Source organism: Xyrauchen texanus, chromosome 7, assembly GCF_025860055.1.
Source record: "Xyrauchen texanus isolate HMW12.3.18 chromosome 7, RBS_HiC_50CHRs, whole genome shotgun sequence".
NCBI classification, from domain to species: Eukaryota; Metazoa; Chordata; class Actinopteri; order Cypriniformes; family Catostomidae; genus Xyrauchen; species Xyrauchen texanus.
Window position 1 is genome coordinate 20,855,379 of NC_068282.1, and position 26,575 is coordinate 20,881,953.

A 26,575-nucleotide genomic window follows, 5' to 3' on the forward strand; every position below is an offset into this window, starting at 1 on the left:
ATATCTTGGGTGGTGTTTCTAAAATAAAACTTGTGTTGTAAAATGTATGGTTTTACAGAGGAAAACTAAAGATTTTTTTTTTACAAAAATTGATCAAGAGTAAGATTTCTTCCCTAATATCAAAGGTCTTGGAGGAAAATAATTCATTATATTCTTGATAAAATATAATCGTGCATGTAAAATGGCTAGAAATAGCATTTAAATTTAGCATAAAGCTAAATGTTCACATGACTATTTATACAAGGTTTATTTCCATTTCTGCTGCTCCAAGCTTGATTATCTGCATGTATGAATGTAACACATCTTAAAGTGTTTCACAGCTGTTCAAACACTCTTTGGATCACAATTTCTATATATCCTAATGAACTAAATATGAAATGGAACAAATTACAATAAAATGCCAAGTATACATTTCAGTAATCAAAATATTTTTGGAATGTAACTGTATTCTGATTACCAAAGATTTAAATTGTATATGTAGTGGAAAACAGTTACTAGTATTTTAAATATGTAATCCTGTTACATGTATTCCGTTACTCCCCAAGCCATTAGCTGAGAGAGAATTTATGTAAGCAAAATGGATGTACAGTCAAATTGAGAGCTTATTAATCATAATAGAAGCTGTACAAAACCCAGCCCTACATGTGGCCAAATTATCTGACAGCTAAATTTGTGAGACTAGTTGAGGTAGTAGTTGCTAAAGGTTTAGTATACCAATTTAAAGCATTAAAGTGCTTTCACAAATGAAAAGTGCATTAATCAGTGGGTAACCGAAAAATAGAAACGTGTACAAAGGAACAGTGATTATATTTCATTATTTTAAAGTAATTCATCATGAAACTCAACAAAGAGGTGTGATAATGTTATCAAAGTGGTAATAAAAATAAAAGTTTGTCAAAAATTACTTGAATTACAATTTAAGTGAGTTTGCAGAATTAGAGGTTCATCTATCATTGTCTAATTTGATTCCTGCCTGGTAGGGTCCACGTGATCTGTCTGTAGCAGTAATGAAGGTAATGGTTTGGATGAGGGTTGTAATGTTGTATAAAACGGTTAGTGGGTTCCCACAGTTGTTGGTGTGTTTGAGGCCACCTGAAAAAGACATTTATGAGGCTCTAAGCACAACAAAATCAAGTATGCTGTCAATGAGACAAATTACATCTTTCGACATATTCCTTTGCATACCACGGGTGGGTACTTGTATTGGCTGATATGGTTGGGATCAATCTTTGCAAGGGTCTGTACGTCACCATCATGGGAATTTACTAACCGAAGACAAAGTTCCATGTTACCCAGCTGAGAAAGGAAGAAACAACATTTTATTTCATTTTTATCACAATGTGAATTAGAAGATCCCGAAAATCTTGGGAGATATACATGGCAACTTGTAGCTCACAGTACTTGATGAATTTACCTGAGGCACAGAATTCACCTGAGATGGACTCAAGGATGCTCGAACTGGGAGAGAGCGGAATGGAACCCTCCAATGGCCCCTTTGTACCTGGTTGTGCTGATCAAAGAGTTCAAGCTTTGCCCAGCCACAAGACACCAATCCCTCAAATTCATGGTTGTACGCATCCAGACAACCAGAAGCCTGAATCTCCACAACCAAAGACAGATATGGAGGTGGCTGTATTCTGTATGAAGCACAAGTTCAAAGATCTACACATACCAGAATAAACAATTTATTGTATGAGAAATAAGATACCCTGTATTCCAGACAGAAAATATTTTGTGTTTTTAATGTCAGTACCAAACTACCTTGGCACAGGCTGTTTAACTGCCAGTATGGCATAGTTTTCAGGAGTCAAGGTTGATGGGCAGTGTAGTGCCTGTGCAGCTCGGCATTGCACAGGTGGCATATAGGTGGTCTGTCCCAACTTCTGCCCATTGCAATATAACCCTGCCATCAAACGCACTGATCTCAATGTAGATTCTATACCCATCACTAGGTCATAGAAGATCACAAAACCAGCCCTGTATACACAGAGATTCAGAAAATTGCTAGATTCTCATCTTACTGTTTTGTTCACCTATGAGTATTAAACGTGAAACATAAAAATAAAGCAAGACACTAAGAGGTGAGAATTTGTCTTACACAGAATCATAAGGTGCTGGACCAAGGGTTTCCATGGGGTCAATTACATGGCAACCCAACCCCTGCTTTGAAATTTGATCCTGTAATAATGGTGAAACCAAATATACGGTCGGCATGTTAATGCAATATACATACAATATGTACGTTTTTGCCTATCCATCGACTCACCAGTGCAAGAGCAGGGTGTATTAGGGCCAGAGAGGGTCCAGGAAAAATAGGTAGAGGAGACGGAGGCCTTCTTTCTCTCCCCTTCTCTATTTCTCTCCTTAAAAAGGCAATCTCAGCCTGGAGGCTTGCCATGTGATGGATGTGGTCCTTCTGGATATCATGTAGACCTGACACAACAATTACAAAAAGCAGACACCAGTTGAGACGCTAGGAAGTAAATCCCTGTTTGTCACAGTCCATTAGACAGAACCCATAATTATCAAGCTTTTTCCAAGTTGGTCAGTCCTAGCAACAGAGAATTATGTTGCACATCAAATGTATATCATGTGATTCTCAAGATGTTGGATTTAAGAAGAAATCATGAACATACCATTTTCCCCTATGTGTCTCTTTCTGGCCAACTGGATTCTGAAGATTTCCTCCTCAAGCCTCTGGTTTTCCTGCTCCACAGCAAGAATCTCAGGGTCTTGCACCCTTATAGGAGATTTCATCCCTGGGGCAGAAATGAGAAACGAGACAGGGGCCTGACAAAATAATGCATATCCCTATTGAAAATGTTGCATATGTTGTGTTTTTGATGCTGGTGTTCTGGTGGCCCTACAAGGCTCCTAACAAGCTAAATGAGCAAGACTCATGGTCAACCAGCTTCATCCGAAAGATCAACCTAGTTGACCAGCATATTTGCTGTTTATCAAAAAAGTTAAACTGGTCCACCAGCTAGAACAGCACCAAACCAGATTAGACCTAGTCTTAGCTTGTCTTGTCAGAAGGGTTTACAGTACAATGCCTATCCCACCCACTTCTTTCTTTTGTCTTGTGGTCAGCTCTAGGTTTTGCCTGCTCCAGTGTAAGAGCTTCTGCTTGAAGGTCATGCATATGGGCCAGCACCTCAGGATCAGAACCACCAGACTCCATATATGCCAGATGCAAAGATCTGTTTTAAAAATGATAAAAATTTTTTTTAAAAAAATCAACAACAAGCATGTGACAAGCAAACACATTAATTGTTTAATACTATTTATTTAAAGTCAACATGAAGGGAAAAAATAGCAGATTTGTGAAAAAGATGTGAAAAGTGGGCGTTTCGTTCCAGGATGAACCCAGACCTGAATGTGAGTTTGGAGTGAATTATCGAGGACAACTCCCCACCGCCTGGTCTTGCAGGTTTGCAATTCACAACATCAGGAAGATCCCAATTTTCCTGTCTGAATATGCTGCACATTTCCTGGTCCAAGCTCTGGTCATTTCAAGACTGGACTACAGTAATGATATGTGTGTCATCCTCCCAGCTAGCATGATTAAGTCACTGCAGATGGTTAAGTGCACAGCAGCGCATCTGGTCTTCAGTCAGCCAAAGAGGGCTCACACCACCACTATTGATTTCACACCACTGGTTACTTGTAGCTGCCCGCATCAAATTCAAGGATTTGGCCTTCAGGAGAGCCTGTGGAACAGCACCCTCTTACTTCAATTCACTCCTCCAGATCTAAGTCCCAACTCACTCTCTGCGGCCAATAAATGCGCAGGCCTGGTGATTTCACGTCATTCACTTTTTCTGTTCCAATGTGGTGGAATGAGCTTCCAACCTTCTCACAATCTGTTAAAACCATCTCAACATTTAAGAACCAGCTGAAAAAACATCTGTTCTGAGAGCATTTAACCTATCCACACTAAATACACTTACTTAATATTCAACAATATATAACAAATAAAGTTTTTCTCTTTATGCTATGCTAGTTTCTATACTACTCCAGCCATTTTGAGAACTTGACAGTACAACACTGCAGATATTGTTGACTTTTGTATGTCAAATTGTTTGCTATGTTCCTCATTTGTTAGTCTCTTTGGATAAAAGCGTCTACTAAATGACTAAATTTAAATGAGAAACACCACCAGCAACTACTTTTAAGAGGGCTTTTTTCACCCTCAAGAGCATCTTGTATCCCAGTAGTGAAGCTTTTTTTTTCTTTCAGATCTGTCATTATTTGCTGTAAACTTTAATGCATTAAAGTTACTGGCACTAAATTACTCATATTACTATTGTCAAGATTTTAGATTTTATACCTTTTACCAAATGGCCTGCACAGATGTCAGTGGAAAAGGAAACTAATTTAAGTGGCAGAGTAAGTGATTACATTCAGTTAAAACATACTGAAGACAATAAAAAAAATAATTCAGTTGAACACAATGTGACAAGTAATGTGTATTAAGCAAGTAAAAATATGGTAAATTCTAAATTTATGTTGACTTCAACAGATATGAATTCAGTCCACACCTCCACAACTCAGGAAAAAATCCCAACGTTTTGCATGTATGAGGTTACTGAGTGTTTAAATTGTGACTGTTCTTAAACAATAAAAAACAACCTTATCTGGGCAGAGAGTGGGCCATTCACAGAGGAGATCTTGTCAAAGGTGAGATGCTGTGTCTTCTTGTCTTCTGGTGGGTTAGAGGGGACCTCATTTGGATTAAACCTATAATGTCAGCACAGTATGACTATACATTTTCAATAAGTGGTTAATAACTTCTCTTCACACTTCCTCTTTATCCCTTTTCTTACTCTTTAATTGAGTTTATGTGAGTGCTGAGCTGATGCAGCACATCCTCATTCCTCTGTTCATGATATCTCAGCTCCTGCAGCACTTCCTCTAGATGAACTGTCCTGTCCCGCCCTGCCAATTCTGCAAGCTGCTGCTTGATCTCTGGACTCACACACATACAAATCATCGATGGAATAAAAACATAACACGTTAGGAATCAAGCTGTGCATTTTCCTTTACATTAGCAGTGCTTTATCCCATCATGACCTTCTAGTTGCAGGCGAAATAGTGTGACAAAATACATCAATCCATATATCTTCTAAAGCCGCTTGTCCTATATAGGGTCACAGGTTGTGCTGGAGCCTATCCCAGCTGTCTCGGTTCGAAGGCAGGGAAACACCCTGGACAGGTGGCCAGTCCATCACAGGGCAAAGACACACAGACATACACATTCACAATCTCAACTATGGGCAATTTAAAGTTTCCAATTCACTTAACTTGCATGTTTTTGGACTGTGGGGGAAACAGGAGGACCCGGAGGAAACCCACGCAAACATGGGGAGAACATGCCAGTTCTTGTTCAACTTAAGCATCACAATTCTAGAACATTCTGTCACAACCTAATTTAACTGTGTTCTATCCATTTATATTTGTAAAATGGAAGTATACCTAATCCATTTGAGCTAGGACTACATTAATACTTTTTGTGGTGTTAATGTAACATTGATGAAACTAGACAGGGGATTTGTATTTTTGAGCAGGATGAGAATAGGAGATTTGTTCATGTTTAATGTTCTGATATATTTGTATTTAAAAAAAGTGTCCGCTATGCTGGAGTAATGGGGTTTCCCATTGTGGTATTTAATGGCACTTGTGCTTAGGTTGAGGATGTTTATTTTTATTTATTTTTTTACTTTCAAGTGATACTTGATTTGCTTAGCTCTATAAGCAGTTGCTATTAAATTGGCAGTGCAACAGTTTAACTTTCCATACACTTGCTCATCAAGCATATACTAATGATGAATAAAATAAACTAAGTTGGTCCAACTTTAAATAACTTGTAACATTCAATTAAGTAAGGGGAATGACTTCATTATTTGAGTGCACATACCTAAAAGGTTCACAACGACCATGAACTCTTTGAGTATTGTTGTGAATTGCAATTGTATGTGCATATCCAAAAAATGTTAGCTTTTATTTGTCAGTAATACATATTCCCCGACGTTCCCCAGTCATTTAGGAGAGAGAGACATACCCTCTCTCTGCTTCTCTAGCTGGTGGTTGTGTGCCCTGATGTCAGTCAGCTTCTGCTCATGATGCTTTAACAATTCAAGACCCCTCTGCTCATCAGTCCTCTGCTGGAGTGAGCCCTGCTCCTCAGAGACCTGAATGACATTCACCATATATCCAATACAAATATACACACACACATATTCTTCACATTATAAATGGATTCAAATAGCTAGAACAGAGTGAAACTGACCACTGTCTGTCTTCTTGGCAGGCTGTTTTCAATAGACATCCTGAGATTCTGAAACTGAAAAAGAAGATCAGCCATAATATGTAGTGTACATCCTGATCTTAAAGGTGCTGTAAGCGATTTTAGCTGTTCAAGAAATTCGATATGCTGAGCTGTTGGATTAGCCACACCCCCTCTTTCCAACCGCCCCACCATGTTTGTGACCAAAATTCCATATTTCTTCATTGTGCTGCTCTGTGGGATGTGGCAAATGCCGGCAAAATGTTTGTTTCTATTTATGAATCATGAAAAGGTGATACTGGTGTTTTATCTTTTAGTGACACGGCTTCTTCCGCCAAAGTCAAGCAGCAACGAAGGGGGAAAGCGAGGATAAAAACACTTGTAGGTCTTTTATTCAGACACGTCTGTTATCTGTACACGTGTCAATTATATTTATAACATCGTCGATTCGGAAACAATTAAACTGGAAATGCACATAGGATGATGTTATTCATACCACCCAGAATGTCATAATTGTAACACATTGTAATGAATAAAAAAAGCACTATAATGTGAATATATGGTATATATTTAATGTGTATTTAGTATTCTAATGTTAGTCAATAAACAATACACCATAAAATCATGAAGCACAGACTACAATGTAAACATATTTGTCATAAACTCTAATATGCCTTGGCTGTTTTCAGTCTATTCTTCATGAGTTAAAAGCAGCTCTTACATTCATTCAGATGGGTTTTGTAATATTGTGACCAACTCAGAGCAGAACACAACACTAATATGTATAACTTGTGAATGAGTGATGTTTACATTGATGTGCCTGTATGAGTGTGTACTTGCTGGTCGCATATCAGACTCGCCTATGTACAGAGATGAATCATGGATAAAATATATTTAAATGTCCACGAAAGTCAAATTTGGCAATATTTGTGCTGACTTCAGACCTGTATATACCTTTCCTGGGACCATGCATGGATCAAAAGTGTTTTTTGAGGTTTTTCTTTAAATTGTATTAAGGGTGTTTTTCCATTCACTGCCATTGTTTTCTCCCACTGATGGTCACAAATATGGCAGCTGCAGGGGAAAAGTATGCAGTCTGAAACAGGTCAATAGCTGCAGACTGGAGATCTCCAAATAGGGTGGGGTTACTCCAAAAGAAGGTTGTGCCAAGTTCAAAAGGGGGCATCACTTCCACTCACGGTTAAGTTTAGGGAAAGGTTAAGGTTAGGGTCTTCCTATATCTTTAATGGTGATTTGGAGCTCACACCCCTTTTTGGAGCAATGCCTGCAGCTAAACCCTTCTCACACTTCAAAGATAGCAAATGAGCTTTATTGACACCAACAGAGCAGAAACAGTTGTCAAAAACAACAGCAGAAAAATAGCACCCTCAGCTGACAACTGTTATGAGCAACATGGCATAAAAATGGCATTATGCCTCAATATTTTGCTGTAACTCCAATACCATGAGAGCGTACATAACGATTGACAGGCAAAAAGCGTCATTGTCTGCGGCCTGGCTGCTTACAGAGTCTAGAACGTTCACAAAGACCGGTGAGATATCTCACAACACTTATTTCAGTAAGATCTTTCAGGGAGTAGTAAAATGTTTTGCATACCTTTCCATGAAAACAAATCGCTTACAGCACATTTAAGCTCTCTGTTATGACTCCATGTAGTTCTGTACCTCTTCAGTGAGCTTGGTTAGAGTAGTATTATCCGATAAGGTGTTATGTGGTTTGTCCTGTTCGCTTTTTCTCGGAACCATTTGGTGACCCTGTTCTTTCAGCTGGCCAATGGAAGAGGCATAAAAGACAATATTATTTGCATACATTGGGCATACAGCAAACTATTCATTTTATTTGTGGTGTTCGCTAAGGCAATTATTGTTCATACTTATGGCCAGAGGGTTTTCAAAACCATTTGTGCTATGGACATGAATGTAACTCAAATTGTGCGGCTTGTTGAGGCTTTCATTACCTTTCTCAGCATTCTGACAATTTTTGCATTGTGAACAATAATCCAGGTACAATAAATAAATAATAACAAATCCTATGAATTTACATTGAAGGATGGACCTGGGCCATATTTAGAGACCATCTAGGATATCACAAAGATTTGGGGTGGGGTGGACTCTTTTCTATTAAGCCAGTAATCAACTATCTATAAACTCCTAAGAACACCTTGGCAACCACTCAGAACACTTAAAGGAATATTCCAGGTTCAATCCAAGTTAAGCTCATTCAACAGCATTTGTGGCATAATATTGGGAACCACAAAAATAATTTTGACTTGTCCCTTCTTCTCTTTAAAAAAAATAAAATAGCAAAGGTCTGGGTTCCAGTGAGGCACTTACAATGGAAATGAATGGTGCTAATCTGTAAATGTGTGTTAACATGATCGAAGTGTGATACAATCACTTAATAACCTTTTCTGTGCAGTTATAGTCAATTTTACAACTTTGGTGCCATGACTATGTCATATCAACAAACCCTAAAACGACCATAAAAATTATGATTTAAACAACTTTACAGCTCAAATAATACTTAATAATAAAAAGAGTTTTAACAGAAGAATTAATGTGTGCTTTCGTATATGTATAAACTTCACATTTCTGCCTTTAAATCCTCCAAAAATTACCCCATTCACTTCCATTGTAAGTGCCTCACTGCTGATTTTTTGCTGTTTTTAAAGAAAAGGAGGGACGAGTTGAAATAATTTTTTGTTGTAATCAACATTGTGCAAAAAATGCTGTCGATTGAGCTTAACGTTTTTGTATTGAACCCAGAATATTCCTTTAAGTATTGTACAGATGTCCTTTGTATAGCCTGTATAAAATAAATCCAAATAAAATGAATCCAATATTCAAATGACAACAAGAAGGTGTCTTATTTGGCTGTGACTTAACGAAGCATATTTTTGACATAAGAAACACAGCACTGCTCAAGGGTTATCTGTATTATATAACGTATTTTGCCACCTTGAATCATAGGTCCCTTTTAGTGTGAATAAAAGTGCTATTAGCAGGCAGGGTGGGGAGGGTTACGTTTTAAATGTGTTTCACTACAGATTACAGAATACATGCTGAAAAATGTAATTTGTAACATATTCCGTTAGATTAATCAAGGTCAGTAACATATTCTAAATACTTTGGATTACTACTTCAGCACTGGTAGATTTTTTTCACTTGTTTTGACTAAAAACTACTGCCAGTACAGTAAGACAAAATACACATGTTAAAAATATATTCTCTGAAAAACATAAATATCTTATGCAGTGTTGTTTCTAAAAAAAAAAAGATAAATCAAATTGATCTAGTTTTAAGGATTTTTACAGGAAAACAATACAAAAATTATAATCAAAAATATGATTTTAGCCCTAACATCAAAGGTCTTTCTAGAATTTTTTTTATTATGATCCAACGTGAATTTTCTTGATAAAAAATATAATCGTGCCTGATAACATGTGCATGTAAAATGGCTAGAAATAGCATTTTAGCTTAGCGTAAAGATGACAATTTACACAAGATTTATTTCTATTTCTTGTGCTCCAAACTTCAAACGTAGCCTACTTCTCTAGCTGCTCGTATGAATGTAACACATCATAAGTGTTTCACCGCTGTTCAAATGCACTTTGGATCGCATCATTTATATGTACATATGTTTTCCATCAGAAAATACAAAATATTAAATGAAACAAATTGCAAAGTAATCTCTTCAGTAATCAAAATACTTTTTGAATGTAACTATTCTAATTACCAATGATTTAAATTGTAACTGTAGTGGAATACAGTTACTTATATTTTGTATTTTAAATACATAATCCCTTTACATGTATTTCGTTACTCCCCAACACTGCTAGCAGGATAAAAAAAGAGTGAAAAATTCCATAGATATTATTGTAATGTCTGAGAGACAGCTGTAGTTCTCATTAAAATGTAGAAAATCTGCATATATATATATATATATATACATATTGCTCAATTGCATGTTATTTTGAATGAAAAAGTAAAAGGTGTCTTCTACTACTTACAACAAAATAGTCAGGTGTCCTTGCTCTTGTTGGATGCACTGTTCTCACAGCTGCTTTTTGCGGACCCAACCATCCTTTCCGTAGAGTTACTGGGTCTTTTAAGTCTATACCAATGCAGAATTTGGCCTTGTGCTTATCCAGGAGTCCAGTAGAATGGAATGCCATGTTACAATCCTGACAAATGAATTTCCCCAAGCCTTCCATCTCTCCACTGATCAATTACTCTAAGTTAGCAGCTTGTCCTCCACTAACGTTAACAAAAAACCTGTCCCTAATTTGGATTTGCAAATTGCACTGGTCCCTTTTACAAAATGTAGGAATATACTTCTGTTAGGATATAAGCCTCAACTTTCTGTATATGTTCGCAGCATTTGTTGACTGATGAGGTTTTGTTTGTTAGTTACAGTCACCTTGGAAAAAGGGACAAACAAAGAATGGGTGGAGCAGTTAGAGCAGGGGCAAATCAACCCTTCAATTCTTTAACCCTTTAAATTAAGAAGGTGTTTCAGTGGCATACCCAAAATTAAAGGCTTATAACTCGAACAAAAAACAATGAGAGTCAAGTTTTTGGTATCATTGTAAAGAAAATGTTCATATAATATCGATTATGATAGATTCTGAGACCCTCAGCCTAAGAAATTGAGACAAAATGTTACTTTTTTCTTCTTATTTTTTTCTATTTGACAATATATACCTCTGGGTGTAAATAAGGTGGCTCCAAAAACTGCTTTTGTTTTGTTCCCAATCATGTCACATTTATCTGAGAACATTTTGGTGTTAATAAAACAAAGCAATCAAAAGTTATAGCATTACAAAAACAATTTATCATGGTGTCCAAAAGCCTCTCCACACAATGGTAAATAAAAACCAATTAAACATGCAAACACATGATTTTAGTAAGGAGACTTCACAGAATATGTGCCTTTTGACTCAAGGAGTCTGCATCGAGTCTGTCATTTACATGGTGCCATCTCCTGGTGGTTATATGTAACATTGAGCTTTGTGTGGATTATCTAATGATATATGCATCTGATTACATTGTGTAATATGTGATATTTTATGTTGTTTATTTTTCATGAAGTTGTAAGCAAAAAGGCGGCATATAAGCAACACCGTCATAATAGTCAAAGAAATATACGTCACTATTACACACTATTTTTGTCTGCGAGTAAAACAAATAGGCTGTATTCTACTCTTTGAGAACATTCAAACAACATTTGACAAAGCTATATGATCAGGTTGATATTTTTACTTATTTCAAAAATAAGTTATCAAAATGAAGGTGGGGCCTGGGTAGCTCAGCAAGTAAAGATGCTGACTACCACACATGGAGTCACGAGTTCGAATCCAGGGTGTGCTGAGTGACTCCAATCAGGGCTCCTAAGCAAACAATTGACCAGGTTGCTAGGGTGGGTAGTCATGTTGGGGTAACCTCCTCGTGGTCGCTATAATGTGGTTCTTGTGCTCAGTGGGGTGCCTGGCGAGTTGTGAATGGACGCCACGGAGAGTAGCGTGAAGTCTCCGCGATAACATGCTCAACAAGCCATGTGACAAGATGCGTGGACTGACAGTCTTAAATGCAGAGGCAACTGAGATTCGTCCTCCACCACCCGGATTGAGGTGAGTCATTATGCCACCACGAGGATTTAGAGCACATTGTGAATTCCAAATTGGGGAGAAAATATAACGCGTTTCGTTTTTTTATTAAAACGAAACACTTTTGAATTGTCTGCAAATGTCAAATTTGTTTCAGTTTTGGTCATAACGCATGCATGCTGTGGAATGTACATATTTTAAGCTTTCAAATGATACCTATTTTGTTTTAGTCAAGACAGCAGTTGTTAATATTTTGATGATTTTCCTACTGGTGGCCAATCCAAGTTTAAAAGGTTTAATTTGTATTATTATCTTTTACATGCATATTCAGAACATTACCTTTGGTCTTGTTGAAATATTAAGAAAACGTAGGTTTCAAAAAGTATTTCAGCAGAAAACGAAAGGCTGGACATGTTTGGCAAACTGATGCAAAATATTTATTACAATTTTTCCTCTGTTCTTTTTCATTATGATGCAGTTTATGTCTGCTTTGTCTCATACAGATAAACCCATACATGACACCTTTTTATCAGCTCAAATCTGTAAATAATGTTATCAAAATAATCTTAATCTTCCAAAACTCACAATTTTTTATTCTTATATTTTTTACAATCCACCCTGAATATCAAGGCTGCAGAAACAATATAATGCAAACAAGAAAAACAAACTATTTATGTGGGAATTTTTACAGCTGTACCAAAATTAAAAAAAAGAAATTTAAATCTGTGAAAGCCATTTTTATACCCTATCAGAGAAAAACAAGGTACAAAAAGAAAAAAAGGAGATGCACAATTTACACCAGCAGTCCCTCATGAAATAAAGAACTTTTAAAGATGGATCACTGCCAGCAGCAGGGATAGAACTCAGCGTCAAGATTTCTTCACAACAAATTATTTAAAGACCAACATAGCAGAACAAAGCGTGCAAGCCATCTTATTGAATTGCTCAAACAAATTTCACAGTAATTACAAATCTTGGATAACTTGGGTCAATTCCTGCATTGTAAACATAAGCCCAATCATTTTTAATGCATTTCTATTCCATTGGGTAGATTATATTAGGGTTTTGTGATTAAATAAATTCTTTAAACCTTTTTTGTGTTTAATGTATACCCCTAATCATCTACATGCAATGACTGTAAAGCTTTGGAAAATAAATGCCACAGCATTAATTATGCCATTTTATAGTCACTCTGAAACATCAGTTTCAATACGGTTCAAATCAAACTGCATTAAGTTATTGAGGGGGAAAAATCAGACAGTCTGTTTATGATTTTTTGAACATTTTTCCCAAACAGAACCCAGCCTCAGTGAATTGAACGTTTTCCATAACTTCACATGTAAAACATTAGACCATTCCAACCAAATTTGACCTTAATTCAAAAGCCACCACATGACGAACATTTCCTTAAGCTAGGTTTCAAATGTACGCTCACATGTGTTCACTCACTTGGCAGACAAAATTAAATCAGGTATATTTGTTTGATTTTGATACTGCAGAATGAGAACTGGAAATCATCAGAGTTTGGCGGAACTGGAGCCAGAAACGGACTGATGATCTAGCTGCCAGACCAACGGTGTCAGTCCATTTAATAAACATTAAATATTTAATGTTGCTTTAGTTCTTTCTTGTTGCAGGGATGACTGGCTTCAGCTCATTTCTATGAGGGACCGGGAGCAACGTTGCAGTCAGCAGCTCACAATGATTGTTTCATCTTAACACTAATGCTACGAGAATTGTTTTCGCGAAAAGGAAAAAACTTTTAGAAAGGTGTCAAAGCCATTTTATAGAACATTCAGATGATGTCATATTTCACGTTTAATCACGGTTATAATTTGTGTTATTATGAATTAGTCTTTTCCCCGAGCAAAACAATAAAAGATCTGGTGGAGGGTGTGTGGCTTTCTTTGACATTTCTAGTTCAGGATAAAGAACAAAATACATACAAGGAAAGAGAGGGGGAATCAAATAGAAAGACATTGCCTATGAGGTGACAAGTGAATGTTTTTTTTCTCTTCCTCTCCAACTGAGATATGACTGATGATCCTTGTCCATGAAAAGAAGCCTTTCACTCTCTCTCTCTTTTTAAATAAATGGGTGAAATGGAGAGACAGATTAAGAGTGAATTGGAAATGGGGAGGGGAGTTTAAAGCCACATTAGGTTTCATCATCATTAGGAATCATCATCATCGGAGGTCTGGCTGCTACTGCTCGTCTCGGACTCAGAGCACTCTTCCAGGCCAGGGGTGTTCCTCCAGGGTAGCAGGGCCCCACTACGTGGCTTTAAGAGGATACCATTACGTCCCAGACCAATCTTCTTCATCTGACACAAAACACACAATAAAGTCAGTGACAGAGAAAAATGTATTGATCTCACTACAAATGCTGAAAGTAGTCCATAGGACTTGTGTGTCATATTCCAAGTCTTTTGTGCTGAAACGACACAAGGGTGAGTAAATGATGACAGAATTTACATTCTTGGAGGAAAACAAAACCGAAGATGGAAACTAAACGCATTTATTTAATTTTACATGAACATGTGTGACCCATACCCGTTCAGTTTTTGCTTGAAACTCTTTGAGTTCATCCTCAGTGAGAGGTTGGAAATTTTCATCATTTTCTGGGTATTCCTGCCAACCCATAGCCTTCAGCAGCCTGACACAGAAAATCAGAGTATGTCAGTGAGTATGTTGATAACGGACACTGTCTATGCATTGCTGGTTGACTGTTTGTGTGTGTGTCTGCTGGTAGACAATGGGTTGATAACACTTTACAATAATTTTCATTTGTAAACATTAGTTAACATCATTAGTTAACATGAATGAACATAGAAAAATACTTTTACAGCGTATTAATCTTCGTTCATGTTAATTTCAACATAGTAATACATTTTTAAAATCGAAAGTTGTATATATGTTAACATTAGTTATTATTAACATGAAGTAAGATTTAAAAATGCAGTAAATAAATATATTGTTCATTGTTAGTTCATGATACCCAATGCAATATCTAATGCAAATGAATGGAACCTTATTGTAAAGTGTTAACGGGTGTCTGTATGTGGTTACTCTGACCTGTGTTCAGCCTCCAGAGAGCTGGACAAGTGCTCTGTGTCTGAGTCACTGAGAGAGTGGGAGATGCCATTTTCATGACTTTCTCCAAATTCTTTTGGTTCAGGGGTACTTCCCTCTCCCTAAACAAAAGGATAACCCACAAACAATGGCTTCAGCAAGAATTTTTTACCAACAGTGTTTACTTATCAAAAAGCATACATTGTTGAGCAACAATTCAAACAATACATTCAACAATATATCATATCATACAGACATAGCTATGAGCAATTCTATTTATCAGTGGCCATGAACAGGAACCACTCAGACAACTGATCAGAGCTGAATTCATTAGCACCTCTGCTGGGGCTCCTGGGCTGTGGCAGCCACTCACATCCCCGTTTCTCTCATCCTTTAGTCCACGCAGGAACTCACTCTTACGGTCTGTGCTGCGCCGCATCAGCTTTAGCCGTGAGGGGGTTATGTCTATGGGAGGGGTGGTGCTGGAGGGTGGCTTTGGAGTGAGAAGAGAAGGAAATATTAATACAGCAAAAAAAATGCTGGGCAGGCAACATTTTAATTATTGATATTCTGCTTTGGATAGACACATTCAAAGGAGATTACTGAAAACAACAACATCTGAAAGTTTCAAATAAAAACATCCATTTGTTTATATTGCATATTTAATCAATGACCATCTGTATATAATGCAGAGCTTGTAGATTGATATTGCTTCCATGGCTGTCCCCATCATACTTTACCTCTTTAGAGGTGCCATGTGCAGGTGCACTGACGGGCGTCAGAGGTTTGGTCACAGAAACGGGACTGGTGAAGGCTGAATCCCGTCCAGAAAAATGCAAACCCACTTTAGTTTCCCTTCCATTGGGTTTCCATGGGCCAGACTACAAAAGGATAGAACATTTTTATTTATAATAGGAAATATTATTTCACTGTCTGTTACATAAGTGCCCTAATAATTACTTTCAGTAACAAAAAGTTTATGAGTTAGAATCTTCTGGCTCTTCAAAGGAACCTAACATTAAATAAAAAACTGTTTGGCCTTCAACATTAAAGGAAAAATGACTAACAAACGATGTGATCCATTAAGTGAGTGCTCCAAGTTAAATCACAAAAGTACTATTTTTAGACACACTTGCTTAAAATACAGTACCTTGGTGGGGGCAGTGGCAGGTTTGGGCACCAGATTCTTGTAGACACTGGGTCCAGTGATGGGGACTTTAGAACCATTGGCGGGTAGAGGGCCAGCACTGGCAAAGCCAGCTGAGAATGCAGCACTGGGGTCCTCCTTAGACACTTTCTTAATGACCAGCATTTTAGACATAGCCTGCTTAGCACTAGGGGGGTTCTCTGTAATGGAGGGAGACATTTATGTTTATGTGCAATGCATAGGACAACCACCCACTGGAAGCTAGTTTTAAAAGCCATTAAATATTAAAGTCTGATTTTTACTTAATTTATTGAGGTCATTTTTAAGCTAGGATACTCTTTGAAAATGTACTTTAAGCATATACAGTATATATACATACATACTATATATATATATATATATATATATATATATATATATATATATATATATAAAAATGTACAGCCTTCTTTGGGAAAGCAAAACAAGATATTGACGCCTGCACTACACATGTTTATGTCCAAACACTAGAATAGTGATTCTCAACCAGGTACCCCACTAGATTCTGTTTTAACCACTCAATGATGATTTAAAGTATGGTACTAAACACTCACTGAGCACTTTATTAGGAACACCCATACACATACTTATTCATGCAATTATCTACACAGTCAATTGTGTGGGAGCTGTGCAATGTATACAATTATGCAGATAAAGGTCAGGAGCTTCAGTAAATGTTCACATCAACCATCAGAATGGGGAAAATATTTAATCATGATTATTGGTGCCAGACAGGCTGGTTTGAGTATTTCTGTAACTGCTGATCACCTGTGATTTTCACACACAACAGTCTATAGAATATACTCAGAATAGTGCCAAAAACAACACACACACACAAAAAAACATCCAGTGAGCAGCAGTTCTGCGAACGGAAATGCCTTGATGGTAGAGGTAGGAGAATGTCCAGACTTTACCATATTGGGCAATTTTTTTAGACCGTAGTGTTCCTAATAGAGTGCTCAGTGAGTGTATATGCGGCATATAATGTGTAATTTGTCATTTTTACAATGTGTATTTATGACGCTAATGTGCTAACATGCTATACGCTGCCATAATATGGACCGGTTACCATCTGTCATTTACATTTTGTAATGAATTTAATTCTACTGCAAATGGCAGTGAGAAAGTGTTTAGCAGCAGGTACAGAGTTTTCCTGAGGGTTTGTGCTGGCGAGCTGTTTAACCACCAAAACGTACTCAAAAACAAATTTTTTAAGCCAGATTTTGTTCTAAACGAAGTCACACTCATTTGTTATTCTATTACACAATGTATACCCAGGCTTTTACTCTAGAATGAGACTATACCTCCACCAAATACTAGGCAATGGACTAACAAGTACCAAATCATGGTTTATGGTGACGTTACCAAAAGCTCATTGGTTTTATACAAAGAAATTTGGATGAACCCTTCAATATCTCCCAAACAAACTTCCTGTTTCAATAAGAAATACATCAACACAGGAAAAAATACTGCACTTGTCTTTTTTAATCACACCAATATAAAGATAAGACAATAGATTAATTCTATGTAACTGGAACAAGGTGACTCAAAGCATCTTTACCCCATACTCCTGCTGGAGTCCCGACAGCACGAGGCTGATTTGCTGGTTTTCCAGTTGTCTCTGGGTTCAAGGAAGGCTGAAATTTGTATGAAAACAGAAAGCATGAGCTCAAATTCAGCATGCAGTCAGTGCATGAATGGCAGGTAAAGTATGACAGAACTAAACCTCTGTAACAACAGTAATTTAACTTGTGCCTTGTAGGGGTGTGATCTCACTACACAAGTAGGCAAGCCAAAGTAGGGCTGGGTATTGAAACGGATTTCCCAATACGATTAAGATACACAAGCTCTTGATTAAATTAATTTGGGTATATTTCAATGATGTTTCAGTTATGTAACAGCTAATGCTGTTAATTATACAGAGGACCTTCTAACTTAGAACATTTCAAACATATTAATTTTACAAATTGTATTTAATCATTAGTTTTCAAGTATAAGAGATAAGTAGAACATATCAATGTAAGATTCAGCAAGCATTTCACAGAAGTGTTTTGAAAGCAATTGGAGTCGCATGGCTTCTTTTCTGCACCCGTACTAAATGTTTACATTTTTGTTGTTTTTTTATTTAAAAGCTGACTGTAAAAAAAGGGTATTAATAGAGACATTAAAGAAAAAAAAAAGTATACTCAAAAATGAAAATTCTCTCATGTATGACTTTCTTTCTGCTGATGAACACAACAGTTAAGAATAGCTCAGCTCTGTAGTCTATACAATGCAAGTGAATGGTGACCAGAACTCCAAAGAGAAGATAAATTCAGCATAAATGTAAACCATAAGTCTCCAGTGGTTTAGTATATGTCTTCTGAAGTGATCCAGTTGGTTTTGAGTGAGAACAGACCAAAATGTAATTCCTTTTTGACTGTACACCTTGAAAGCAGTCTCCTTGGCGATCATGATTTCAAGCTTGATTTCACAGCACCATCTAGCACTCTGCGCATGTGTCAATTGCTAGGAAGTGTAATCGAGCTTCAAATCATGGTTGTCCCTAGAGACTGCAATGGCAAGATGTAAAGTGAAAAAGTAATTTGGATTACTTTTATACTGCCTTTATGTGCATTTTGAAGCTTTATATGTTTTGGTCACCATTCACTTGCATTGTATTGACCTACAGATCCGAGATATTCTTCTAAAAATCTTTGTGTTCTGCAGAAGAAAAACTCTTTTTGGGTAACTATACTTTTAATCAATGACAAATGGTTTGTGTGCATCTCATCTTTAGACATATTACATGGAACGTGTCAAACCAAACTTTTACTCTCAAGACGCAGTGAAAGGATCTTGGTGCTGAACTTCTTAGTCAATATACTAATCAATCACTTCTAAGTGAAATCTGATAATGTACCATCCAGTAGCTAATCAAAGACATTTTTAGCCACATAGTGCAAAATTTGATCGCTTATGAGAGATATTTATTCTCTCATTGTAGACGTTTGCTGCATAGATTAAAATATCAACCTTGGGATTTTAAGAATCAATTTCGTATCATTCAAATAAAGATTGCAATTAATTGGGAAATCAATATTCTTACCCAGCCAAAGTGTTTGGGGGGCACTTACAAAATCCTCATCAACAAACTTGAGCTTGTCATCATTACGCTCCTCATCAGAATATCTGTCCTGATATGGTCCACCTTTGCGTGGATGAAAGTTTCCATTACGCTGTCGGTGACCCCCTTGTCTGTCCCTCTCGCCTCCACCGCGTTTGATATGCCGAGCATGGTGGTGGTGAGGACCATCCTGGCCCCTCTGTGCCCCATGCCAGCTGGGGGTCTCCTTCCACCCTGGTCCACCTCCCAATCCCCCCTGACTGCCCTTTGCAACACCAGAGTCTACAGAGTCATGCCTCAACAGAGATGGCTGCTGCCAACCATCACCTGATGAGAGAACAAACACAGGTATCACACGGAGCATGTGAAAAGCACTGGAACAAACAGGTTAGCTAACTTTTATTACTCATTTTCCATCAAAATGGTGCTGGTTCCTGTTGAGCTATGTTTGGCCGGTGGAACTGAGAACTGATCTTAGAACAGACCTGCGTTTCCACTGACTTGAGGATCTAATAATGACCTGACTTACTATGTTACAACATACCGTAACCTGCCCACATACAAACAGTGCATTGTGGTCTTTGTTTAGGGGGTCCTGCAAGTTTTAAAAACATATTTAACATCCACAGTACTTTGACATCTTTATGATTTTACGACTTGATTTTGACGCAACTATCAAAACTTGTTAAAAATAAAATGTTTCAATCAACTTTCAAAAATATATGTCAATACTAACTTTTTTTTAGATGTTTAAAAAAATAAGGTGGCTGAGTTAATAAGTCTTGCATTAGGAGTTCTGAGAACATATTTAATTGTATTGTTCTTGAACATTTTGAATACTTCATTCAAACATTCACAGTTTAGGTTGGAAAAATATGTGAACCATTAGCGTAATGATGTCAACAAAAGCTAGAGTCAGCAGTTGGCAAACCTGACTTCCAATTAATGAAACTAGATTGGAGGTGTGGGTTGTAGCTACTTTGAATTATAAAAGGCACTCAAGCATTTTGAGTTTGCTATTGACAAGAAGCATCTGCTGACGTGGACCATACCTCGCAAAAAAGAGATCTCAGAAGACCTACAATCATGAATTGTTTGCATAACACTGGAAAGGGTTACAAATATTCAACTGTCCAACATTTGACAAATTGACTATAAATGGAAACAATTTAGTACAGTGGCTACTCTCCCTAGAAGTGGCCGTCCAACAAAGATGACTCAAAAGGCACACTGCAGAATGCTAAATAGGGTAAAAAAGAAGCCTAGTGTGAGAGCTAAAGACTTGAGGGAATCCTTGGATCTTGTAAACATCTCTGTTCATAAGTCTACCATACGGAAAGCATTAAACAGGCATGTTGTCCATGGCAGGACACCACAAAGGAAACCACTGTTTTCCAACCTTTACACTTCACATTGTTTTTTTTGGACCAATGAAATGAAGATTGAATTGTTTGGGAAGAACATGCAGCACTACCAATAACGTAAAAAGAGCACCGCATACCAAGATGAAAACTAGGTATGTCCAGATACTGGTATATGAATCGGGTCCAATACCACACACATGTACTCATAAAAATACCAAAAACAAACGAATGTCATTATGTAAACAATCTGCAGTTTAATAATCATTTTGAGTCAAGTAGCACCTGTCTTTTTCAGATTAAAAAGCTACTGAAATCATACAAAAACACTTCAGAATAAAAGCTCAATTTAAATGTAATAACGTATGACAGAAATATATCTCTATGGTCAAGTTATGTAATATCCACTGTATTACTACTGTATTACTAATAATATTAATAAATCAATGGTACTTGTATTATATTTAAGCAATATCTCACATAAATGTTGTTCTGTTATGCAGCACTTTATTTGACAAAATATAACTAAAAAGCTGTATTTTGGATTGTGCTTTGTGTATATAAAGCATTTATTTGGTAAAAAAAAGAATACAATATAATGTTGAAAATTAATTGTCATTTTCATTTGATTCAAATTGTTTATTATAAACACCATTTTGATGATAACGTTGAAATAATCTGTTGATATGGAGTTATGAAAAAAAGGTATCGAGATCGGTGAGCATCAGAAAGAAAGTATTGGTACTTGTACTCATTCTCAAAAAAAATTGTATCTGTACATCCCTAATGAAAACATCATCTCAATTGTGTATGGTGGAGGGAACATCATGATTAGGGGCTACTCTGCTGCATCGGGGCTTGGAACGCTTGCAATCGACGAGGGAAAAATTAATTCCCAAGTTTATCAAGATATCCTACAGGATAATGTCAGGGTTGCTGTGCGCCAGCTGAAGCGCAGTAGAAGTTGGGTATTGCAGTAGGACCGTAAACATAAAAGTAAATCCACTACAGAATGACTTCAAAAAAAGAAAGTCCACCTTTTGGAGTCACCCAGTCAGAGCTGACCTTAACCCAATAAAGATGCTGTGGAATGACCTCAAAAGAGCTGCTCACACAAGACATCCTAATAACATTACTGAGCTGAAGCAGTTCTGCAAGGAAGAATGGTCCAAAATTTCTTCTGAATGTTGCAGCCCTAATACCAGGGGTTACTGAGGTTGAGGTTACTGCTGCCAAATGACGACCAACCAGTTAAATCCAAGGGTTTACTTCTTTTTTTTTCACAGCACTGTGAATATTTAATGGGATGTGCTCAATAAAGACATGAAAAATTATAATTGTGTTGTTATCTTAACCACATTGTATTTGTCTATACTTGACTGACACTGATTTTGATGAAGATGAGATAACATTTTATGACCAATTAATCCAGAAAACCAGCTAATTCCAAAGAATTCACATACTCTTGCCACTGTATAAAGATGGGATAGAAGAAAGTATTTTTACACTGAAAAAGTTGCATATTTCAGCTAAATATATAAAAAATAAAATTCATAGCAATCAATTCATATATGATATTTGTACATAATATTTTATTTCAGATGGACAGGCAGAATAAACATACACGTTTCATTGATTATAATGCAAGCATTCTTTTTTTGTGCAATTTAGTTTTGATTTGCATAAGTCTTACCAGACTTCTTGTTCTAAAAAAACTTTACTTGGTGCAAACACTTCAGAAATGATCCCACACCCACCCGGCTTCTGAAGTTAGCGGTTCCTGATTAGAGACCAGCTAGTTTTAGGGGCCAAAGCAGAGCCGATTTTTTTTTTTTCTGGTCTGGAGCTGCCTTTTGTGCAATGGGAACATGTGGAATAGCTCCAGATAGGGCATCATCACTGTCAGCGGAAAAGTGGCATGTGTGGAGAAGTAAAGATTTGCATGTTCCCCTACCTCCAGGGGCTCTGAGCGGGTCATTGTTGAAAAAGCCATCAGAGGAGTTGTGTCTGCGGCGGTTTACTCCCGGCCGGCTGTCTCCTCTGGGAAAGTGCTCTCCATGCTTCTCAAGGGGGGCAGCAGGGGACTAAATCACAAACACACACAAATGAAACAGCTTTCAGCTGCATTTAGCCATTGCAGACAGCTTCAGCTTTAAAAAGTTTATTTTAGAAAAGAATGATTTTCCTTTGAAATCAAGAGAAATAAGAAAGGCATTTAAGCCATGCTGTGCTGAATAATAATAAAAAAACCTTGCACAAAGTCAATACAAGATCACAACAATCTGTTATTATACCTTGGCGGGCTGAGGCGTGGAGAAGTTAAGCCAGGCAGGAACAAAGTCATGCTGCGCCATTTAGGTCCAGTGTCTCCCGTCAGTGGATGGAGGCATCAAACCTCATGGCCTGAACTAACAGTGCGAGCAACAACAAATCAACTACAATCACTATAACTACAACTACTACAAATACTACCCATAAATGCAAACCCAGCATTTAATTTCTAAAATCTTTTCTAAACGACAAGGTAGCAAGTTTTTGCAAATAGTTTAAAACACATCACTAAACTCTGTAATTCTGTGTCATCTCTTGGCCTTGGTATATGATTGATATAGCCTACTGTATCTACTTAGACTGCAAGACAACAAACTCTCTAACAAAATTAATTTATACTTAATGGCAAATCTCAAGTTTTATTAGAAAGAGGTAACTCATTCAGGATGCAATATAAACAATATCAAAAAGCATTCCAGCTAAATTATGTAGCTCCTTACCCCAGAGACAAAGGCTCTGTAGTTCGATGGCCCTGTCCTTGTCTGTGTTTGTGCAGAGGGCCCAACCAATGCACTTTTCACTGGCTCAGCAGCCTCAGGGTAAACTCAGTTCCCTGATAAACTCACCAAATTCCAGTTTCCAGGATGGTGCAGTGAGGGAAATGGAAGCGTAACGTACGCAGGGTGAACTCGTCAACTCCCCACGCAAGGTGAAATTGTAAGTTGAAGGAAGAGATGGTGATGCGAGGCGTGTTGTTGTTGATCAATGTGACTGGCGTGTAGTTGTGGAAGAGTAGCTGATGTGTTTGATCAGTAATGCCTGAGTGACTCTCCAGGACACCCTTAGTTCACCGACGATGACGGCTTGCATTCAGGCTGACCGAGTACAAATTAAGGAATCCAATGTCTTTTGAAATGGAACTCTGCCTGAGTCTTGGATTGATCAGTCTCTTATTCTGAGGGCTTGTGGTAGCAGCACGTTGTGCCTGCTCTGACACTCAGAAGCTAATTTACGAACTCATTTTCAGATGAAGACACACACAGAGTGACAAAAATACAGAGGGCGGGGTTGTACCACACAATGCTGTTTTGCGGAAAGTGCCGATCTAAATATATATTCACCTCATCAAAACAGCAAAGGTGCTACGTCAGGGCGAAAGGGGGAGGGGGGCTGATTTGTCACATCACAATAGCTAAGAGTGCTTTATGTTATTTTTCTTTAGCCTTCAACAGCTCATACTTTGGATGATTTAGCAAACCAAATGGGTGAAAAAATTGACATCTTTACCTCGTGGTCCACATGACTGAAAAATGACTGGTGAACCAATATCACATCAAGCTACCAGAAATATTAAATTGACATATGATCTGACCACCAACAACACTTCCTGACTTCCGCAGATTAATAACTTTATGCCAAAGTGCACAGACTCTTAACAGAGGTGTTGTTAAACACAGTGTAATGTGCATTTGTGATTTAACAGCCACTTAACAGGACCAAATCAAAAGCGTCCAGCTGCAAGGGAACCTTGAACATTAACAGTGAAACAACAGCTGTACTCCAGCTTATATTATTGCATGTAGGGCGATCTCAGTCTCTTAAAATCCTTGAGGTCAGAGCAGAAATCCTACAGGTTGTTCTTCCTCCAGATCTTCACAATTAATCAGCACACCAACTCTGTAAAAAACACAAACAATATTTTATCTTTAAATAGCCACATTTGAATTAATTTAGAACAAAAAAGCATTATCTCCAGGCATACAGCAATACCAATGCTTAGGCCAACTTCAGCAAATGGGTAGTTGACATATGGCAAGCAGTGACCTGCAAGTCTGATAAGCTTTATTCTGCTTTATCTGAAACTTTTAAACATTTCATTATTTTGCATGCATTTAGTATTACATCGTTAGATTCAATTTAGATTTAACCAACAAATAAATCAATTAAAATACGAAAAGGTTTTACATAATTTTGAAAATATTATGTTGCCAATAACACCACCGAAAATTTCAATTTCTCATTATACATACATGTTATAACTACACAAATACTGACTTCTGAGCTAAACAACCTGGTGCTGAAACAAAAAGTTTGACATTGACAACACACCAGCAATCATGTGTTTCAAATGTGCTACCAAAACTGATCCCATATTTTCCCATTCTAATAACACAACCTGCAATAAACAATGTAAAAAAAGTAAACAACTCAAACTCATGTATTCTTTCAGTTAGTAGTAACTTGTTTTTAGAGCTCCGCTTTGAGGCATGCAGTAGTAATGGAGCAATAGAATTATCTTTACAGAATAAAGATTTGTACACTTCTGCAAACTCAGGCAAAATCTGTCAGCTAGTTTTGGCATTTGGATAAGACTACTTATCAGTGTCTGTTGTTTAACTTCATTCTTAATATAACTAATCAACTCTGTCAGGTTTTATATGAAACAATATTGTCCACAGCCATGCATTATCTAGATACGTTACTGTAAGATAAGCTAAATTATTTGTTAAAAGTAAAAGATAAACTGGTTTAAAAATAAAAGGAAACTTATAACTAGCAATAGAGTTAGCTGCACGATATTACCTTAAATAAACTTGAAAGTGCTTTATGATGATCGCAAAGTAATATTTAATAAATGCAGCCAAGAGTTTTGGGGTCAATTGTAGCTTATGAATGGCGGAAATCATAACAAACAAGTATTAAATACGCATTTGTCTTTCTACTTACTGAACACTCGATAGAACGGCAGTTAGCATAGTAGGCCATTCAATGTGTGTATAAACCTTACAGTCCACGCTGATTGTTTAAAGTTGAACTGTTTTTAATAAAGAGACTTGTAGGTGTCATTAGACACCTGCATAGCCCAGTGACTGTGCAATATAACGAGTATGTATGTTGTTTTAGCCACGGCGCGAGCTAAGCTAAGCTAAGTTAGCATTCCGAGCAGAAATAAAGTGTTGTAAAATGGCTCCCTGTCGATATTTAAACCACCAAATAAACACTTCCACATACACCTACCTTTTTATCCCTTGTCAGTCCCAACAAATTAATCGAAGACAACGATGCAGCACTTGTCAATGCAATTTGACAGTTTGGAGATTGTCGTGTTTCTGATTCTGTATTTTGTTTGTGTTTTTTAATCACACTCGTTCCGACTTTACCAATCCATCTAGCTTGTTCCTGTCTACTTGTGAACAGACGAGCTAATCGATCTCAGAGCGCTCTGCCTGGCCCCGCATAATAACATTCCCCTCAGAAAGAGGATTTACCCACGAGACAGCTTCAAACAGATATAGCGCGGACTTTTTAAATGGATTTAACTACTCGTGAAATACACGTAATTAGATGGTATCAAAATATTATGTGAAAAGCGTTGAAGAATGTGTGCGCTCCAGTAATGCAAATTACTGAAGCTGCCATGAGGCATCCCTTGAGTCCACCTTGTCTGAAAGAATTTGACTGCCATTAACAACATGATGAAGTTATGCAAAAATAACCAAATATGTGTTGTCCTAATACAGTGCTGGGTAGATTAGTTCTGAATTGTAACCTGGTGCTGATTAGAAATTATGTTACTAAAATCGCAACGTAATCTATTGGATTACATTTATAGTGTAATCTAATCTGATTGCTTTTACATTACTTTTGGATGACTTTTGGCCAAATTC

At 37.2% G+C, this 26,575-nt stretch overlaps 2 protein-coding genes across 3 annotated transcripts; both read right to left on the bottom strand.

The window, feature by feature from the left end:
- Positions 1-131: 131 nt before the first annotated feature.
- Positions 132-10,666, bottom strand: LOC127646953 (coiled-coil domain-containing protein 17-like). Of its 2 annotated transcripts, XM_052130949.1 has the most exons (14): positions 10,317-10,666; positions 7,972-8,073; positions 6,290-6,343; positions 6,062-6,191; positions 4,827-4,968; positions 4,633-4,740; positions 3,067-3,200; positions 2,637-2,759; positions 2,267-2,433; positions 2,099-2,178; positions 1,762-1,977; positions 1,415-1,637; positions 1,186-1,296; positions 132-1,092 (listed from the first exon to the last, which is right to left on the bottom strand). In XM_052130949.1, exons 1-14 carry the CDS (start codon positions 10,518-10,520, stop codon positions 1,054-1,056), a joined length of 1,833 nt encoding a protein of 610 aa, XP_051986909.1. In that variant the 5' UTR covers positions 10,521-10,666; the 3' UTR covers positions 132-1,053. The 2 variants fall into 2 exon arrangements, with proteins under 2 accessions (XP_051986909.1, XP_051986910.1); XM_052130950.1 differs by lacking the exons at positions 7,972-8,073; positions 10,317-10,666 and adding an exon at positions 7,904-7,946.
- Positions 10,667-12,333: 1,667 nt separating this feature from the next.
- LOC127646730 (vasculin-like protein 1) lies at positions 12,334-26,092 on the bottom strand. Its single transcript, XM_052130576.1, has 12 exons — positions 25,926-26,092; positions 23,408-24,584; positions 22,931-23,044; positions 22,591-22,720; positions 19,286-19,602; positions 17,731-17,806; positions 16,134-16,330; positions 15,724-15,864; positions 15,321-15,476; positions 14,987-15,105; positions 14,465-14,567; positions 12,334-14,235 (listed from the first exon to the last, which is right to left on the bottom strand). Exons 3-12 carry the CDS (start codon positions 22,988-22,990, stop codon positions 14,086-14,088), a joined length of 1,449 nt encoding a protein of 482 aa, XP_051986536.1. The 5' UTR covers positions 22,991-23,044; positions 23,408-24,584; positions 25,926-26,092; the 3' UTR covers positions 12,334-14,085.
- Positions 26,093-26,575: the final 483 nt, after the last annotated feature.

Bases quoted from the DNA above. Each gene is read 5' to 3' on its own strand.
- LOC127646953 (XM_052130949.1), bottom strand. From the start codon at position 10,520: ATGGAAGGCTTGGGGAAATTCATTTGTCAGGATTGTAACATGGCATTC. The intron at 4,741-4,826 runs GTAAGAAAAGGG...CTGACATTATAG, and splicing joins CACATAAACTCAATTAAAGA to GTTTAATCCAAATGAGGTCC. The intron at 3,201-4,632 runs GTTGTTTTTTAT...TTTTTAAAACAG, and splicing joins CCACTCTCTGCCCAGATAAG to ATCTTTGCATCTGGCATATA.
- LOC127646730 (XM_052130576.1), bottom strand. From the start codon at position 22,990: ATGGCGCAGCATGACTTTGTTCCTGCCTGGCTTAACTTCTCCACGCCT. The intron at 15,477-15,723 runs GTAAAGTATGAT...CTCACTCCAAAG, and splicing joins CACATGGCACCTCTAAAGAG to CCACCCTCCAGCACCACCCC. The intron at 14,568-14,986 runs GTCAGAGTAACC...TTTCTGTGTCAG, and splicing joins TCTCTGGAGGCTGAACACAG to GCTGCTGAAGGCTATGGGTT.